Raw genomic sequence first — 20,561 nt, 5'->3', positions numbered from 1 at the left:
AGCAGGAATAAGAATCAATAGAATAATGTCTCAGGTTAGTCACCACAGGGGTTGATTGTTCTTCCTTCCAGCTACTTCAGGGTTTGTAATTCTGGAAGGCCCTCCAGAGGTGTACGTCTAGTTCATGCAGATCACCATGCAGTCCAAGGCATAGTCAGATCTTACAATTTTCAAGAAAAACTCAGAGATATTGTTGAATATTCTTTCTCTGTCTCAAACTGTTTTTCCCTCAACACCCAAGGCTCTGTGATGTCTTAAACTTTTAATCATTAATTTAAAAAGAGAAGCTTATCATAGAATTAGAAAAGAAAACGATTTTAAAATTCATATAGATCCAAAAAAGAACTTGTATAGCCAAGAGAATCTTAAGCAAAAAGAACATCAGGCTACCTGACTTAAAACTATACTACAAGGCTACAGTAACCAAAACAGCATGGTAATGGTATAAAAACAGGCACATAGACTAATGGAACAGAATAGAGAACTCAGAAATAGACCACACATCTACAACCATTTCATCTTCAACAAACCTGACAAAAACAATCAGTAGGGAAAGGATTCTCTATTTAAGAAATGGTGCTGGCAGAACTGGCTAGCCATATGCAGAAAATTGAAACTGGACCCCTTCCTTACACCTTACACAAAAATAAACTCAAGGTAGATTAAAGACTTAAATGTAAAACTCAAAACTATAAAAACCCTGGAAAAAAATCAAGGCAATACCATTCAAGACATAGGCATAGGCAAAGATGTTAGGATGAAATTGCCAAAAGCAACTGCCACAAAAGCAAAAATTAGTAAATGGGATTTAACTAAACAAAGGAGCTTCTGCACAGCAAGAGAAACTATCATCAGAGTGAACAGACATCTTACAGAATGGGAGAAAAAATTTTCAATATATCTTTCAACATATCCCTCTGACAAAGGTCTATTATTCAGAATTTACAAATAACTTAGGCAAAGTTACATGAAAAGAAAAAAAAACTTTATCAAAAAGTGGACAAAGGACATGAACAGACACTTCTCAAAAGAACATGTACATGCAGCCAACAAACATATTTTTAAAAGCTGAACATCACTGATCTTTAGAGAAATGCAAATCAAAACCACAATGAGATACCATCTCATGCCAGTCAGCATGGCAATTATTAAAAAGTCAAGAAACAACACATACTGGAGAAGTTTCAGAGAAATGGAAATGCTTTTACACTGTTGGTAGAAATGTAAATTGGTTCAACCATTGTGGAAGAGAGTGTGGCAATTCCTCAAAGATTAAGAACTAGAAATACCATGTGACCCAACAATCCCAGTAAAGGGTATATACCTAAAGGAATAGAAATCATTCTATTGTAAGGACAGATGCATGTGTGTGTTCATTGCCACACTATTCACAATAGCAAAGACATGGAATCAACCCAAATGCCCATCAATGATGGACTGGATGAATAAAATGTGGTACATCTACACCATGCAATATTATGCAACCACAAAAAGGAATGAGATCAAGTCCTTTGCAAGGATATGGATGAAGCTGGAAGCCATTAACCTCAGCAAACTAACACAGGAACAGAAAACCATACACTGCATGTTCTCATGAATAATTGAGAGCTGAGCAATGAGAACACATGGACACAGGGAGAGGAACAGCACACACTGGGGCCTGTTGTGGGAGGGTGGTGGGGGGGGAGCATTAGGAAAAATACCTAATGCATGCCAGGCTTCATACCTAGGTGATGGGTTGATAGGTGCAGCAGACCACCATGGCGCACGTTTACCTATGTAACAAACCTGCACATCCTGCACGTGTACCCTAGAACTTGAAATAAAATTACAAGATAAGTTAAAGCATTATTTAAAATTAAAAGAGCTTAAACCATATTAAAGAAAAATTAAATAAAAGAAGCTTTTGATTTACAAAATCCTGAAACAATACTTTTAATTTTGCTTTCAACATATATGCAAATCCTTTAATACTGTTTCCTTCCAGAGGTGCAGCTTACTTCCCTCTCTTGAGTGTGGCTTGGACTTAACAACGTACTTGTGATATGGCCTGGCTCTGTGTTCCCACTTAAATCTCATCTTGAATTTTCATGTGAATTGTAATCCCCCCATATTCAGGGAGGGACCACACGGGAGGTGATTTGATCATGGGGGCAGTTCCCACAAGCTGGGATTTTTGTTTTTGTTTTTGTTTTTTTGAGATGGAGTCTTGCTCTGATGCCCAGGCTGGAGTGCAATGGCACAATCTCGGCTCACCACAACCTCTGCCTCCTGGATTGAAGGGATTCTCCTGTCTCAGCCTCCTGAGTATCTGGGATTACAGGAGTGTGGCACCATTCACGGCTACTCTTTGTATTTTTAGTAGAGACAGGGTTTCAAAATGTTTGGTCAGGCTGGTCTCGAACTCATGACCTCGTGGTCTGCCCTCCTCTGCCATCCAAAGTGCTGGGATTATAGGCATGAGCCATTCATGCCCTGCCCCCCTTGGTGTTCTAATGATAGTGAGTGAATTCTCATGAGATCTGATAGTTTTACAAGGGGTTCCCCCTTCACTCTGCATTTCTGTCTCCTACCACCACGGGAAGGATATGTTTGCTTCCACTTCTGCCGTGATTGTAAGTTTCCTGGGGCAGCCATCTCAGCCATGAAGAACTGTGAGTCAATTAAACTTCTTTCCTTTGTAAATACCCAGTCTCACGTATTTCTTTATAGCACTGCGAGAACCAGCGAATACAACTTCTAACAGATAGAGTAATGATGACATGACAGTTCGTGACTCTGGGTGTAGAATGTAAAACTCACTGCGGCTTCCACTTTCTCTCTCTCTGGGATCGTGAGCTCTGGGGGAAGCCAGCTGCTGTGCTATAATCTGCCCTGCAGGAAGGTCCATGTGGCTAAGAACTGAGGCCTTCTGAGACCAGACAACAAGGAACTAGGCCTTTTCCAACAGCCATGTGACTGAGCCACGTTTCATGTGTATCCTCAGCCCCAGGGAAAAACTCTGATGATGGAGCCCTGGCTGACAACTGGACTACAACCTTGTGAGAGGAACTCAGCCAGAAGCACTCAGGGAAACCTCTCCTAGATTCCTGACTGTTGGAAACTGTGGGAGATGATGAATATTTGTTGTTTTGGGCTGCTAAATTTTACATAATTTGTTATGCAATAGTAAATAATTTTCACAAGAAAGTATGTATTATTATACATTAATTTAGACATTAATTTGCATTTGTTCTAAATTTATCATCATCATTACTATTATTATTGAGACAGGGTCACGCTCTGTCACCCAGGCTGGAGTGCAGTGGCATGATCACCATGCACTACAGTGTCGACCTCCTGGGCTCACGGGGTCCTGTGACCTCAGCCTCCTGAGTAGGTGGGACTACAGGCATGAACCACCATGCCTGGCTAATTTTCTAATTTTTTTTTGTAGAGGCGGGGGTTTGACCATGTTTCCCATGCTGACCTTGAACTTCTGGAGTCAACCAATCTGCCTTCCTCTGCTTCCACAGTGCTAGTATTGCAGACATGAGCAAACAGACCAGGCCTAAATTAACTATAAGATATTAAACATGTAACTTAGGTGTAAAACATAAGGAGAATTTCCATGACTGAAGAGGATGTATTTTGTTACTGTTCACAATGATCACTTTACTTGAACTTCAATTTCCAACTGTGTCTCAATTAAACATAAAAGGAAGATCCAAACCTTGCTAGGCTGATTCTATGATGGCCCCCAACAACCACCTCCTGGTCATGCGCCTTTCCCCAGTTATTCAACCAACTCTAATGCAGGTGCTGCTGTGAAGGGATTCAGCAGATATAATTAAGGGCATCAATTATTTGACTTTAGGCTGGTTTTATTCTGAGTAGACTGTCCTAATCAGGTGAGCCTAGGAAAGGACTGGGTCCTTCCTGAGGATAGAGATTCACAGTGTGAGAGCGATTCAACATGAGGGGTTTCCTCTACTGTGGGCTTTGAAAATAAAGGGGCTGTGTAGGCAAGAATGCTGGTGGGCACCAGGAATTAAGCACAGCCTCCCCTGTTCTCTACATTGACAGCCAGCAAGAAACAGGAACCTCAGTCTTACAAGTGCCAGAAACTGCATTCTGCCACCTCTGTATAAGCCTGAAGGAGGATTCAAAATGAAAACACAGCTTTGGGAAGCACAGAACAGAGATTCCATCCATGTCATGCCCAGATTTCTGACTAAGGAACTATAAACTGCTCAATGGGTGTCGTTTGGCCAGGAGAGGTAGTGCAGGCCTATAATCCTAACATTTGAGGAGCTGACACAGGGGGATCACTTGCAGCCAGGAGTTTGAGACCAGCCAGGATAATGTAGTGAGACACTTGTCTCTACATTTTTTTTTTTAATTAGCTGGGCGTGGTGGCACTTGCCTGCTGTCCTAGCTGCTCTGAAGACTGAGGCAGGAGGATCGCTTGAGCCCAGGAGTTTGAGGCTGCAGTGTCCCATGATCATGTGACTGCACTTCACCCTGGATGACAGAGGGAGACTCTGTCTCTAAAAATAAATAAATCAACAATAAATAGTTGTTGTTTAAAGCCAATGTTTGCAGTAATTTGTTACCCAGTCTTATAAAATATATACACAGGCTCAACAGACTCATGGAATGAATTCATGAATTGATATGCACACCAGTTACATAAAATCTGTCTTAACTTTCTCAGTGTTTTACATTTTGTAATTTTCTGTGGTCCATTTTAGCCCACTCATGTTTCAATCACTCAGTCAACAAAAATTAATTTAGTGCCTACACTGAACCAGGTATGCCCTCATATATTCATGTACCTGACATTCTAGAAGCTTCGCAAGACGGAGGTGGAGCCACTGGAGTGTTTTATGTGGAGAAATGACACATTCTGACGGACAGTAGCAGGACCACTGTGGAGAGAACAGTCATGTAGCAGGTAATGGGACAGTGCTAGAGCCACTATTCAGGAGTGACAGAGTGGTGGGGAATAAAGGGAGAGGAAGGGCTTAGGGATGAGAGGGATGGAGGGAAGGGCTGGAGAAGCAGGAGGTGAGGAGAAGGAGCAGAGGGAAAGAATTCGAAGGCAGCAGAATTCTCAGGTTTAAACACATTGTTTTATAGATTTTTAATACACCCAACTACAGAGCTTCTCAGGGTGTTCTTTGCAGTTGGCCTTTAATATCTTATGTAGGTCTGCCTAAAAACTAATTGTTGCTTATGTTAATCAGCTTTAGAAAATGCTAAGTGTTCCTGTAAAATAAACACCCCACTTAGATGTGGACACTTTCTAAAAACAGGCAGTGCATGAGCACTGGTGAGGGGCATTGTGGCTGCACTGAACACTTGCGGCTGTGAGGTGAATGAAGTCTGTACTGGTTCCTGTTTGCAACATACAGTAACACAGTGTGTACTTTGTACTGAGATGTCCTGGATTCACAGGGAAACTCAGGTCTACGGAGTGAGGTAAATTTAAAATACAACAAGCGGGGGTCACAGATACATTACGTTGTCTGGGAAAGTGAAACAGGAGCTTTGTGAGTCCTGTTGTTATGCTTTTAGACACATTTATATATGAAGGGCCAAATCACAGTTTTTGCCAATTAGGTTCCCGATTATTCAGGAGTTGTCAAGATTCTGCTACCCACTGTAGTTAATAAACAGAAAGCAAACTTGCCTCTATGCTATCTCATGCTCTCAGGCAAAAATTCTTCAGATTTGAACAACAACAACAAAAAGCCCTGTCTCTACACCTCCATTCCCAGAGCGAGCTCACTCTCTGGTAACAAGCTTCCCGGGGTGAGTTTTCTTCTAGAAGAGTCCAGGGGGACAGGTAAGGAGTGGGAGGCGGGGAGTCCAGTTCAGGTACCGGGATGCAGGGATGACAAGTGAAGGGAGAGGGACGGGGCCCATGCTGAGGGTTTCTCTCTGGTTTCTCAGCAGCTCCTGGGCCAAGACTCAGGGAGACATTGAGACAGAGCGCTTGGCACAGGTGGAGCAGGGTCAGGGCGAAGTCCCAGGGCCCCAGGGGTGGCTCTCAGGGTCTCAGTCCCCGAAGGCGATTGGCGAGGCGCAGCGATGGGGATTCCCCATCTCCGCAGCTTCTCTTCCTCTCCCAACCTGTGTCGGGTCCTTCTTCCTGGATACTCATGACGCATCCCCAGTTCCCACTCTCATTGGGTGCCGGGTTTCTAGAGAAGCCAATCAGCGTCGCCGCGGTCCCGGTTCTAAAGTCCCCAGTCACCCACCCGGACTCAGATTCTCCCCAGACTCTGCGGATGAAGATCGTGGCGCCCCAAACCCTCCTCCTGCTGCTCTCGGGGTCCCTATTCCTGACAGAGACCTGGGCGGGTGAGTGCGGGGTCGGGAGGGAAACCGCCTGTGCGGGGAGGAGCGAGGGGCCCGCCAGGCGGGGAGGCAGGACCCGGGGAGCCGCGCCAGGAGGAGGGTCCGGCTGGTCTCACCCCTCCTCACCCCCAGGCTCCCACTCCATGAGGTATTTCTACACCTCCGTGTCCCGGCCCGGCCGCGGGGAGCCCCGGTACATCTCTGTGGGCTACGTGGACGACACGCAGTTCGTGCGGTTCGACAGTGACGGCGCGATTCCGAGAGAGGAGCCGCGGGCGCCGTGGATGGAGAAGGTGGGGCCGGAGTATTGGGACCACAACACACGGCTCTCCAAGGCCCAGGCACAGGCTGACCGAGTGAGACTGCGGACCCTGCTCGGCTACTACAACCAGAGCGAGGCCGGTGAGTAGCCCCTGCCCGGGGCGCAGGTCACGGCCCCTCCCTGTTCCCCACGCACGGCCCGGGTCACCCTGAGTCTCCGGGTCCAAGATTCACGCCGAAGTTGCGGGACCCGCCCAGACCCTCTACCCGGGAGAAACTCGGGCTCAGTTAGTTACCCGGTTCATTTTCAGTTTAAACCAAAATCCCCGCGGGTTGGGCGGGGGCGGGGCTCGGTGGGCGGGGCTGACGCGGGGGCGGGGCCAGGGTCTCACGCGCTCCAGACGATGTACTGCTGCGACCTGGGGCCGGACTGGCGCCTCCTCTTCGGGTATCACCAGATCGCCTACGACGGCAAGGATTACATCGCCCTGAACGAGGACCTGCGCTCCTGGACCGCTGCGGACACTGCGGCTCAGATCACCCAGCGCAAGTTCGAGGCGGCCAATGTGGCTGAGAGGACAAGAGCCTATCTGGAGGGCGAGTGCCTGGAGTGGCTCCGCAGACACCTGGAGAACGGGAAGGAGACGCTGCAGCGCGCGGGTACGAGGGTCCAGGGGCACCTCCCTGATCGCCTGTACACCTCCCAGGCTGGCCTTGTAGAAGGAGGGGAGGAAAATGGGACCAACACTAGAATATCTCCCTCCCTCCGGTCCTGAGGGAGAGGAATCCTCCTGGGTTTCCAGATCCTGTACCAGAGAGTGACTCTGAGGGCCTTCCCTGTTCTCTGATACAATTAAGGATTGCAGTCTCTGAGAGAAAGGAGGGGAAGTCAATCACAGGAATACTGATCAGGGGTTCCCTGTGACCCCACAGCACCGTTGGGCACCAGGATTTTCCCCTCCTGCCTTGTCCTCTGCTTCACACTCAATGTGTGCGGGGGTCTGACTCCAGTTCCTCTGAGTCCCTTGGCCTCCACTCAGATCAGGACCAGAAGTCCCGGATCCCCCCTGAGACTAGAACTTTCCCAGGAACAGGACATTATCCCAGGTGCCTGTATCCAGGCTGGTGTCTGGGTTCTGTGCTCCCTTCCCTACCCCAGGTGCCCTGTCCTTTCTCAGGATGGTCACATTGGAGCTGCTAGGGTGTCCCATGAGAGATGCAAAATGTCTCAATTTTCTGACTCTTCCCTACAGAGCCCCCCAAGACACACATGACCTACCACACCGTCTCTGACCATGAGGCCACCCTGAGATGCTGGGCCCTGGGGTTCTACCCTGCAGAGATCACACTGACCTTGCAGCGGGATGGGGAGGACCAGACCCAGGACATGGAGATGGTAGAGACCAGGCCTACAGGGGATGGAACCTTCCAGAAGTGGGCGGCTGTGGTGGTGCCTTCTGGAGAGGAGGAGAGATACACATGCCATGTGCACCATGAGGGGCTACCCAAGCCCCTCACCCTGAGATGGGGTAAGGAGGGGGTGGAGAAAGGAGAGGATGGGGTAAGGAGGGGATGGGGTGTCATGTCTCTTAGGGAAAGCAGGATCCCCTCTATAGCCATTCAGCAGGGCCCAGGGCTGGGGCCTGGGGGTCAGGGCCCCTCACCTTCCCCTCCTTTCCCAGAGCCGCCTTCCCAGCCCACCATCCCCATCGGGGGCATCGTTGCTGTTCTGGCTGTACTTGGAGCTGTAGTCACTGGAGCTGTGGTCGCTGCTGTGATGTGGAGGAAGAAGAGCTCAGGTGAGGAAGGGGTGAGGAGTGGGGTCTGAGATTTCTTGTCCCACTGAGGGTTCCAAGCCCAGGTAGAAGTGTGTCCTGCCTGGTTACTGGGAGGCATCATCCACACTCATGAGCCGACCCAGCCTGGGCCCTGTGTGCCAGCACTTACTCTTGTGTAAAGCACCTGTGGCAGTGAAGGACAGATGTATCACCTTGATGACTGTGGTGATGGGGACCTGATCCCAGCAGTCACAGGTCACAAGGGAACGTCCTTAGGGACAGTCCTTAGGAGGGCAGTTGGTCCAGGACCCACAGCTGCTTTCCTTGTGTTTCCTGATCCTTCCCTGAGTCTTTAGTCACACATTTCCGGAAACTTCTCTGGGTTCCAAGACTAGGAGATCCTCTAGGACCTCATGGCCCTGCCATCTTTCTGACTTCTCACAGGACATTTTCTTCCCACAGATAAAAAACGAGGAAGCTACTCTCAGGCTGCAAGTAAGTATGAAGGCGGCTGATTCCTGAGCTCATTCGGATATTGTGGTTGGGAGCCCATGGCGGAGCTCACCCAGCCCACAATTCCTCCTCTAGCGGCGTTTCCTGTGGGCTCTGACCAGGTTCTGTTTTTGTTCTACCCCAGGCAGCGACAGTGCCCAGGGCTCTGATGCGTCTCTCATGGCTTGTAAAGGTGAGATCCTGGGGGAGGGGCTGATGTGTGTGGGTTGTTGGGGGGAACATTGAGAACAGCTGTGTTATGGGGTTTCTTTGACTTGGATGGATTTAGCTGGTTTAAAGTGTGACTGATATAAATTTGTTCATGATTTTTTTTTATAGTGTGAGACAGCTGCCTTGTGTGGGACTGAGAGGTAAGATTTATACACACTATCCTTTTGTGACTTCAAGAACCCTGACTTCTCTTTCTGCAAAGGCATCTGAATGTGTCTGTGTCCCTATAGGCATAATGTGAGGAGGTGGGGAGACGAGCCCAGCCCCGTGTCCACCATGACCCCTTCCCCACGCTAACCTGCATTCCTTCCCTGGTCACCTTTCCTGTTCCAGAGGCCTGGGGCTGGGATGTCTCCATCTCTATCTCTCAACTTCATGGTGCACTGAGCTGTAACTTTGTACTTTCCTGTTAAAATTAGAATCTTAATATAATTTACTTTGTCAAATTATTTCTATGAGAGGCGATGGGTTAATTAAAAGAAAATATTACTGAAATTTCAGAGACAAAATAAATGCAAGACCTGAGAACCTTCCACAGTCCACGTGTTTCTCGTGTCTATTTGTTGCAGGGGAGGGAGTAGATGGAGCTGTGTCCAGTGGGTGCTCAGGCCACGGTTAGCTTTATGTGGCCACTGCTCAGCTGGGTCATCTTTGCAGCTGTTGACCTTAGCCCTTCAGTAGACCCTTGCTTGTCACACCACAACCTATGATCACAGGGACATGGATGTCATCTATGGTGGTCTGCACAGATAAAAGTTCTTGTATCAGGAGACACATTTTCATTCCCCTGTCCCTCTCACCCTCCTTCCAGGTCTCTTCCTGGACTGTATTTTCTATCTTTTCCCCAACCTTCTTAAAGCAGATTCTGATACTTGCAGAGAGGCGGGCTCCTGCAGTTTCTCATCGTAGGTAACTTTCTGTTGGAACTCTTCTGCTCTCTTTCCTACTCTTCTTCCCGCCTGAGTCGTAGTAATCCTGGTGCTGTCTCCAGTCCAAACTCATGGATTTATAAAACAGAGTCTAACTTATATTCATATATGGTTGGAAAATTGGACCCGTAAGCCTAGCATTATCTTTCCTGAAGAGAAAAATATGGTTGTGCGCTGCAGCGTGCAGGAGGGTTGGTGTGGGAGGAGGGAGGGAGGAGAGAGGGAGGGAGGGCACACAAGCAGCCCGGGTGAGAAAAGCTCTGGCAGCACTGATGTCAGTGTGAGATGAGGTTGCTCTGTAACTACCAAAAAACAGCATTTGGCCAGAGGCTACATTAACAAAGATATTGCTTTTAGAATAGGGAGGTTCCCTACAGTGATCATTCAACTGACATTTGTTGTCTGCTAGGTATATGACTGGTTTTGCATTCAGAAAACATCATTAAAGTAAAAATAGAAAACTTTCCAGCCTTCCGGTGTATATGTTCTAGATGCAAGCTTGTCCAACCTATGGCTCACAGGCTGCATGTGGCCCAGGACAGCTTCAAATGTGAGGATGTTTTTGCTAATCTGTGGTGGCAGATACTATAAAAATTAGGCATGTACATTTTCTTTCTTTTTTTGATTTTTTTTCTGCTCATCAGCTGTCATTAGTATGTTTTATGTGTGGCTCAAGACAATTCTTCTTCTTCCCATGTGGTTCAGGGAAGCCAAAAGACTGGACACCTCTGTAGGCAGATGATAGATACAGTATAAGCAGAGTAAGAGCAGAAAATGCTTGAGTTAGAAGGTGCCCCAAGTGCTGTGGGGCAGGTGATCCAGAGTGTGGGCTGTGGGGACAAGAGGGTGGCTGCTGTGCTGGGTGGTCAGCATGGGCCTCGTTGCAAATGTGACCTTTAAGTGAAGATTTGAGGAATGTGAGGAGCTGTCCCCAAGGATGACTGGGAAAGCTGTTTTCAGGCAGGAACCTTCAGTGCAGATGCACTAGGGCAGGAAAGTGTCTGTGTTCCTGGAAGGAGCAAGAGGCCAGAAGGGCTGCACAGAGAGAAACTGAAATGAGGTCAGAGGTGTGGCCAGAGCAGGGAGGCCTGGAGGGGGTGGGAAGGGCTTTTTCATTTGCTATGAATGACATGGAAATTTGAAGGACAGTTTTGAAAAGTGGGACATGGTGGGACTTATCCTTTGAAAGCTTCTCTCTGGCTGCTGTGCTGAGAACAGAATTTAGAGGTGGGGGACAAGTGAGGCAGTAGGGAAATGCTGGGGAAGGAGAGCAGTATTCCAGGATGGAGACGCTGGTTACCTTGACTGGAGTGTGAGCAGGGGAAATGGTGGGAAGTGATGGGATTCCGGATGAATTTGAAGATGGACTTCACAGCACTTGCTAATGGATTGCGTCTGTGGTGTGAGAAAGAAGAATCAAGGACACCCACAGTGTTGGACTGAGTGAGCAGAAGGGTGGAGCTGCTGTCAGTGGAGACGGGGAGACTCTGGCAGGAGCATACGGAGGAGAGGGCATCGCAGGCATTCAGTGGAGGAGACATCTATGAGGAGTGCAGGTGAGGGGCCCGGATGCCTCTGCAGCTACAGCTTCACCACCCAGGTACTCTCCTGCTTCCACCCCCTGTGTCTCAGAGCCACAGCACTGCTTCTCCCCTGGGCTGTCTGCACAGGTAGGTGGAAGTCAGGGAAGTTATGGTCTGCTGTTGGTTATAATAAGTCACGGATTATTGTGCTTTCTCAAATAAATAAATAATAAGAGAAGTTGTAACCAGAACACTTATTCAGAAGACTACAATAATGCAAACTTTTTTATTCATCTAAAGAAGACAACAGAAGAAAAATAGTTGGGTCAAAAAGACATAATATTAGAAGGCAGCAAATGACAATGTACAGACTTAAGCCCAATGAGGTCAACAATGACATTAAACATAATGGACTCACACACTCCAATGACAAGTCACATAGTGCAGAGAGGGAAAAATAAGTCAATACATAATTGACTGTATTCTGTTTACAAAAGCCATAATTTCAGTAGCAGGTACAGAAAAGCTGAAAGTAAAAGGATAGAAAAGAAATACCAGACACACATTCATGAAAACCACACAGAGATGCCATTTAGAAAAATTACAGGACATGGATCTTGTGAGACACAGAGTCCACGCAGGCAGCTCACAATGTCTTTACTTTTTTTTTTTTCAGAGACAGGGTCTGTTGCCCAGGCTGAAATGCATTGGTGATATCATACCTCATTGTAACCTCTAACTCCTGGGCTCAAGCAATTCTCCTGCCTCAGCCCTCCGAGTAGCTAGGACTACAGGTGTGAGCCCCTACACCTGGTTATAATGTCTAATTTTCTCATCTGATGTGGTGTGATCAAGGAAGCAATATTACACCAAGTATTTAACTTGTAGTAAGAATACAACAAATATCAGGGGAATCAAGAAATAAAACCACTTAGTAATTCAAGCCATATCTGCATTTACATTTGACAGATGAGGAACAACATCTCAAACAAGGAAACAAAAATAAATGGATTTACATCATCCAGAGCAGAACCAAGAACACATTACCTGTGCTGAAGGAATCAGAGCTCTACTGAGGTCATAGCAGGTATCATGAATTGCTACTAGAATTGGAACTGACACATTTCAAGATATACTAAACAAAGGGTGTGCAAGGATTAACTGAATGCAGAGATAAAAGAAGAAAATTGACTTGTTTAAAAGATGGACAGAATCCTTTTAAAGTGACCTTATGTGGACCAAAGCATAAGATCCACAGACAATCTCATAGATGAGATGAAGTGTCAGGTGGGAAAGTGCCTAAGCGCAGCTTCCAGACACAAAGGAGACCTCAAAATCCTGGGATATTTTTGGTTGTCACATGGGGATTGGTGGGAGGGGGTGAGTGGGGTGCTCCTGGCACAGCTCCCACAATGCATAGGACTGCCCACTCCACAAGGGACTCTCTGTCCCAAATTGTTAATAGTGCTGCTGTTGAGAAACTCGCCCCAGAGGTAAGTGCTGTAATGTCCTCACCATTTCACAGATGAAGAAACTGAGGCATCAGGAGGGAAAGTGTCAGTAGGACCAGAACTGCAGGTTGAAACCAGGCCAGCTGGCTGCAGGATCTTGGCTCCCCTGGTTAAGTCAGGCACCCAGGAGTCAACCACAAACAATCCCAGCTCCGCGGTGCCTTCATGGGTTGTGATCGCCTCCTGGTGTTGGCACTGGGCCTGTGGCTAAGCAAGGCTTGCGGAAAAAGGGAAAAATAGGTTTGGGTAGGGGGATACTCCTTCAGGCTCTCCAGATTTCATGACTTATGTTCAGAAAAAATAATGTCCACCTTAATTATCTCTCCAATCTTGCTTTTCCCAGTCCCGACCAGTGTCCTCCCTCGACTCCATCAACATCGTCACCTGCCAGATACCCACCACCCACCATGTGAGGAGTGAAAAGGCCCCAGGACTATAGGACAAGACTAGGTTCCATCCCAGCCATCCCTCCCCTCCCAGAGCTCTAGGTCCGTGCCTGCAGTGCTTAGGCTTTTAACCTGGGAACCAGGAACCCACTCTCCCATGACACTGCACGCAGAAGTGATGTTACATGCACACGTGACTTCCTTACAAGATATTGGCTATTAATATTCATCAAGTCAGTTGTGGCCCAAGACACAACTCCTCCCACAACAGCTTGTAATCCGCTGAATTAAAGGAAGGGTAGAGATTGAGGGAGGCCCTAAGTCCAAATCTTCTACCACTTCTAGTGAAGTTCTGACAAGAAGTGCAAGGTACTCAACCTGCTCTGGGATACAGCAGGAAAGCAGAGTGTTAATGGATTTCAAAATCCATAAAAGGAATACCATTTTGGCAAAATATCCAAGTCATTTTCCTAAGCCCTAGGCAGCAGCTCAAAACAAACAACATCAAAAAACCAAAATCTTGGCCCTATTGAAATCATTGTAGCTATAAAACTTTGTGAGACCTGTAGTTAGAGAGAAGGACAATTCAATTTGGGGCTGCAACAGAAAACCTACATCATATAGAGTTTTTCTCTATCATGAAGTTCCCCTGAAGGGACCTGCTCCCTTCTGCAGTGCATAGTGAGGCCATTTCTGTGTAAAAAGATATAATTTTCTTGGATTCCTGATGTGGACACTACTGTACTCACTCTTTGAGATTATAGATGCCAACTTCACATTCGACATCTTTAAGTTAATTTTCTTAATCTAAGCAGAGAATTTGAAATTGTTTCTGAAGCAGAAAACCAGGGACTGACTATGTGAGTTCTCACCCCACTCTGTGGCTTCTATGCAGTAAGCATAAGAGATTGTGGGCCAACAGAATTTGTAGCAAGGTAAACATAAACCCTCCATTTCAGCCTGTGTTTCAGCTTGTCTGTTCCAGTCTTGCCCCAGTCTTAACATTTTGAAATTTATAATTATAGTTGATTTTGATTTTATGAGAAGTCACATATATTAATTTCTGTTGGGTTTGTCAGTGAAAGCCTTCTCAAAACAACTATGGAGTAAAGACAGGTAAATAAATGCATGGTGCTCCCACGTGTCAGGGCTCACTGCATCTTACAAATGTATCAGCCCCACTCCAACACATGGCGCGTCTCAAATGGTGCTGGAAACCTGGATATCCACATACAAAAGAATGATGCTGGACAAAATTCATACCCTTCCATTATACTCTTTTCAAAAATTAAGTCAGAATAACTCAAAGAACTAACCTTAAGAGTTGAACCTGTAAACCCCTTAAGAAAGTCTCGGCTCAGTGGCTCATGCCTGTAATCCCAGCATTTTGTGGGGCTGGGGCGGGCTGATCACCAGAGGTCAGGAGTTTGATACCATCCTGGCCAACATGGTGAAACCTTGTCTCTACTAAAAAGACAAAAAAAAAAAAAAATAGCCGGGCTTGGTGGCAGGCACCTATAATCCCAGCTACTCAGGAGGCTGGGGCAAGAGAAGTGATAGAACCTGGGAGGTGGAGATTGCAGAGAGCCATGATTATGCCAGCCTGGGTGACAAGTGTGAGACTCCGTAAAAAAACAAAAACAAACAAACAAACTGTAAGAAAATACTGAGGCAAATCTAATTGATAGTGGTTTCTTGGCAGGTGACGAAAAGCACAAGTAATATAAGAAAAATGACAAATTAGACTGCATCAAAATTTAAAAACTTTTTTGCATCAAAGAACACTATTAACAGAGTAAAAAGAAAATGCACAGAACAGGAGGAAGTATTTGCCAATCACATATCTGATCAAGAATTAATATCCAGAATAGGTAAAGAAACACAATTCAACAATAGCAGAACAATCTCATTCAAAAATGGGTAAAAGACATAAATAGACAATTCTCCAAAGAAGATATAAAATAAGGGCATAAAAATAAGGAATTCCAATAAGAACATATGCTAAACTTCTCTAGGCCAAGTGTTGGTGAAGATATGGAGAAACTGGAACACTTGTGCACTGCTGGTGAGAGTGAACAGTGGTGCAGCCACCATGGAAACGGTATAGTGGTCCCTCAGGAAAGTCAAAATAGAATTACTATCTGAGCCAACAACTCCACTTTGGGGCATATACCCAAAAGAACTGAAAGCAGGAACTCACACAGACATTTGTACCCTCAGGCCCATAGCAGCACTATTCCCTCAGCATGTGGATCATCAGCAGATGACTGGGTAAATAACCCATGACGTACATGCATATAGAATATTATTCAGTCTTAAAAGGGAATAAAATTCTGATTGGATGCACTTTAAAACCACTATAAGAGAAGTAAGCCAGAAATGAGAAATAAATATAATATTTTACTTATATGAGGTAGCTAAAATTCATGAAAACAGGTAAGCAAGTTCATAAAAAATTCATAAAATTCATTAAAAAATTCATAAAAACAGGTAAGCAAATTCATAGAAACAGAAAGTAGAATAGAAGTTACCAGGGGTTGGGGTAGGGAGGTTGGGCAGTTATGGTTCAATGGGCACAGTTTCTGTTTGGGATGATGAAAATGTTCCGGAAATGGATGTTGGTGGTGCTTACACAACACTGTAAATGTGCTTAATGACAGGAAATTGTACACTGAAAAAATGGTTAGAAGGTAAATTACATGGTATGTATGGTTTACCACAATTAAAAAATATATATCAACATTAAATCCAATCACAACTGCCATCGAGATTTTATTATACTGGTGTTTCAACAAGCACATTGCCGTTGTGGAGGGAGGTCCTTGGAGTTCTTATGCCACCATGTCCTTTGGTGTCACTTCTCAGCCACTTTTAAATTGTGTTTATGCATCACAATTCCTGATCTACCAAGTACTTTCAGAAAAATTATTCACATGGCAAAAATTCGAGTAACTTATTCTTGGTGCTATACTCTATGGAGTTGATCTCAGAGAAAAGAATCAAACCACATTGGACCTCATAGATGGCAAGGGTAAGAGGCTGGAAGATGAGTAAGGAAATTATAACACAACCTGTCAAAGTATTTTATGTGACTTTTTTCTTTGAATGCTACATGATTAATATTTTATAATGACTATACTGACTTACATGTACCAATGATTACAAATTAAAATTTCTGCTTTCCTTCTCATTTCTTTCTTATATATTTCTCTGTCTGTGTAATTACTTTTAGAGTGGACATTTTGGATAGTTCAGCAGTTTCATTTATACAATGATGTTTTGTTTTCATCTTATTCATGAAAGATGGATTTGCCAGCCACAGATTTCTAGTTTGACATGTTTACTTTCAGCTCTTTAATGATTATGTCTCTCCTGGCTGCTGTGGCTAACAGGGAAAAAACAGTTACATCTTAACCCAGCCGCTTCTTAGATGACCCGTGTTTCTTCTGTGGCTACTTTTTTTTTTTAATGAACAAGTGTAACTTTTTATTAAGATAGAACTGTTTTTATTAAAGAAATATATGAAAACGGTTAAGTAAAATCAAATGGCACCAAAAGTATTCCGATGAAAACAGCAGTCCTGCCAGTTGTTCTTTCCAGAGGCAAGCACTTTCCCTTCTCTTAGTTTTTCCTTCGGGTAGATACTTTCATGAGTTTTTCCACATTATTATTCTTTGTTTTTCAAGTCAATGCATATATATTAACACGTGTAATGTCAAAAAGCTTCTTCAGTTTATAATGCATCTTAACAATCCCCTGCCCCATCCTTCCTAATTCTCCAGAGCAATGACTTTTAACTCTTTTAACAATGTCTTCTATTATTTCTCACATAACTGCTTAATCATTTCTTGATTATTTTATACATTATATAGGAATTTCTTGATACAAAAGATGTGGATTTAGCTCTTACACCATCACTATCCTCATTTTTCCTCCCATATTGTCCCAAAGTAGTTACCAGATTTTGGGGCTAAGCAGTCATTCTGACTATGCATATACTGTTCATTGTTGAGAAAAACAGTGTATTATGCTCTTACTGTCTATCCTGTACTTCTTTCTGCCCTAGAATTAAGGACTGCCTAACCAAGCCTTCCCCCTTGTTTTTATTTTTTACTTTTGCTTTTTCTTCAATAAACTTCTTTCCAAATATCCCAAACCTGTCAATAACCTATTATTATTTTTAAGAGAAGGGATCTCACTATGGTGGCCAGGCTGATCTGGAACTGTTGGGCTCAATCCATCCTGAGTAGTTGGGACAACAGGCCTGGACCATTCCACCCAGCTAATCTATTAATATTTTTACTGTTTCCTTTTAAAGCCAGCTCCATAGCTGGAATATTGGTTGTGCGGGATCCTGTTTGCTGGATCCAAGTCATTCTCTGGTTTGTGTACTCCTTCATTTCGCTGGAGTATTTTCTCTAATAGCTTCCCAAGAAAGGGTACATGGAGGTAACCCCTGAGTCTTTGCTTGTCTAAAGATGTATTATTTTACCTTCATCCTTGATTATTTGGCTGAATGTAGATTTATCGGTTGAAAATAATGTTCTTTCTAGAATTCTGAAGACATGGTTCCATTGTTTTCAGATTCTTTTTTGAGACAGGGTCTCTTCTGTTACCCAGGCTGGAGTGCAGTGACACAATCATGACTCACTGTGGCCTTGAACTGCAGGCTCAGTTGATACTTCCATCTCAGCCCTCTGAGTAGATGGGACTACAAGTGTGCACCACAATGCCCAGATAATTTTTTTATTTTTTTGTAGAGATGGGGCCTCACCATGTTGCCCAAACTGGTCTCAAGTGATTCTCCTGCCTCAGCCTCCCAAAGTGCAGGAATCACAGGTGCGAGCCACTGTGCCCGGCCAGTTTTCCTTCTACTCTCTCTACTTCCTTCATTTCTCAAAAGCATCTCAAACTCAGTGGGCACAAAAGCAAAGTCAAACTCCATCAGAATATCCTGCTACTTCCCACATTAAAGTGTATCGTAAATCACAATTACTACAATGCAACCCTTTGGTTCACACCACCATCATCCATCACTTGAACTTAGAATTGGTTTTCCTCCTTCTGTATTTTTTTAAATTATAAAATATTTCAAATAAACCATGTGTTGCTTTACGCTTTTTACTACATAAAAAGAATGAATATCTGCTGGGTGCAGTGGCTCATGCCTGTAATCCCAGTACCTTGGGAGTCTGAGGGGGTTAGGTCACTTGAGGTCAAAAGTTCAAGACCAGACTGACCAACATTGTGAAACCCTGTCCCCACCAAAAACACAAAATTAGCCAGGCATGGTGGCGCATGCCTGTAGGCCCAGCCACTTGGGAGTCCGAGGCAGGACAATTGCTTGAACCAGGAAAGGCAGAGGTTTCAGAGAGCCGAAGTCACACCATTGCACTCTACCTGGGCAAAAAGAGCAAAACTCTGTCTAAAAAAGAAAAACAAAAGTATGGAGAGCTTCCGTACTTAAACATGGAATTGCTTTAAGTGTTTGGCATTCACTGTTCCCGTACATGCCAGCAGCTTCTTACTGCAAACACCTGGGACTTGCTATGGAGAAGCTGAAGTGCGTTCTGCCCACACACAGGACAGGGAGCTGACAACCAAGGAGTCGGGGATCAGTACTCCAGCTTTCTCCCCTCCGTGTCCCTGTATCTCAGCAGTGTGGAGCTTGTTACCAATGAGAACCCGCTCACTGACTTTAAGCTGGTTTTCTTACCTTCTCAGTTCCATTTTTCCATAGCTCAACTGGTGATTTCTGGTATGACCTAGCAAATAAACTGCTTTCCCTGAAATGTCAGTCTTGGAGCCTTCTTTGGGCTCTCCAATCAAAGACAGAAATGTATTCATTTTCCCATCCCTGGACTTCCAGGTTGTTTTCAGTTTTTGCTGCTTACAATCAAGGCTGCAACATGTCTCCACAAACCTCTGGATACCCACGAAGGAAGCTTTCAGTATTTCCCAAGAGCAAAACTGCTCAGTTGAAAGGCATGTGCATCTTCTTCTTTAATTAATACTACCAACATTTGAAAAGCCCAACAATGTCAAGGCCTGCCATGAGTGCCACATGTGATGGGTATGGAATGGCAGCTCACTGGAGCAGATGCTGGGGACTCAGTCGGGGTCTTGGAAGGCACTTGGTTTTAGCAAGAATGTTTCATAAATGCTATCTGATAGAGTCAAGGTTCATGGGGAATAAAAATACATTGCTTAGAAATATGCATAGATCTAAAGCCAACAAAAGTCTTTTTTTTTCTAATGGAAAATACACACTTTTTTTCTGGGACAGGGGGAAAAACTTAAAATACACCAGAAACACCTTCATATTAATCATTCTCATATACTTCAAATTTGTACTTCATGCCTTTCTCCTCCTGGACATCAGAGAGAACACCCGGGTATTCTGGCAGAGTTTGTATTTCTCCAAATACAAACAGGACTTTCAAAGTCCTGCATAATCCTTGTCCCATATACTTTAAGATGGCCTGGGTGATTCATGGCTTCCTGACAAACAGAACTGTCACCAACTATCCAAATCACATCTACTTCATTTGCTGATTCTGGTTGTTTAGTAAATTTTAAGGCATCAGCCAGACTTCTGGCAAGAAAATGAGCCCCTTGTGGAGGTTCCTTGAGTTCTCTCCTGAGAACTAAATTAATTCTAGATTTTAAAGGTCGATTCTTCTCGGGAATGGAGAAGCAGGTCTTCTTCCTCCCCATAATCACCAGATTCTGTTGACCTTTTACTGAAGAGGTTGTGGCCATCCTCTGGAAATACCTGAATTCATTCCCGAGCAGTGGCCAGGGCAGGTCCCTGATCTTACCAATGCCCCATGTTCTGGGACACAGCGACGATGCAGCTTAACAAACAAACCATGACAGCAGCGGTGAGCACCTCCGAGCCCACTTGCTGTGGCTACTTTTAAGATCGTCGTTTCTCTTTAACATCTGAAGTTCCGGTGCTGTATGAGCCACTGAGCCTAGCCTGCGGTCTTTTAGTTCACTAAGTGGCTTAATAAGACAAAGTTGGTTTGAGCCAATACTTCTGGCATGTTTGTTTTCATTTGTAATAGAAGCTTTCTCTGAATCCATCCTCAGGAGGTGAATT

The 20,561-nt window shown here is 44.9% G+C and overlaps 1 protein-coding gene and 1 pseudogene across 3 annotated transcripts; one reads left to right on the top strand and one right to left on the bottom strand.

Moving 5' to 3' along the window:
- Positions 1-6,125: 6,125 nt before the first annotated feature.
- Positions 6,126-9,647, top strand: LOC108290625 (saoe class I histocompatibility antigen, A alpha chain-like). Of its 2 annotated transcripts, XM_037732046.1 has the most exons (8): positions 6,126-6,348; positions 6,478-6,747; positions 6,991-7,266; positions 7,860-8,135; positions 8,289-8,405; positions 8,847-8,879; positions 9,022-9,069; positions 9,216-9,647. In XM_037732046.1, the coding sequence occupies exons 1-8, from the start codon at positions 6,147-6,149 to the stop codon at positions 9,218-9,220; spliced, it is 1,227 nt and encodes a 408-aa protein (XP_037587974.1). In that variant the 5' UTR covers positions 6,126-6,146; the 3' UTR covers positions 9,221-9,647. The 2 variants fall into 2 exon arrangements, with proteins under 2 accessions (XP_037587974.1, XP_037587975.1); XM_037732047.1 differs by lacking the exon at positions 7,860-8,135.
- Positions 9,648-19,314: 9,667 nt separating this feature from the next.
- Positions 19,315-20,330, bottom strand: LOC108290641 (annotated as a pseudogene). Its single transcript, XR_001819643.2, has one exon. The product of XR_001819643.2 is annotated as a dihydrofolate reductase-like (transcript).
- Between the last annotated feature and the right edge of the window lie 231 nt (positions 20,331-20,561).

This window comes from Cebus imitator, unplaced genomic scaffold (genome assembly GCF_001604975.1).
Source record: "Cebus imitator isolate Cc_AM_T3 unplaced genomic scaffold, Cebus_imitator-1.0 Scaffold440, whole genome shotgun sequence".
In the NCBI taxonomy this organism is placed as follows: Eukaryota; Metazoa; Chordata; class Mammalia; order Primates; family Cebidae; genus Cebus; species Cebus imitator.
This window is presented reverse-complemented; position numbering and strand designations above follow the sequence as displayed.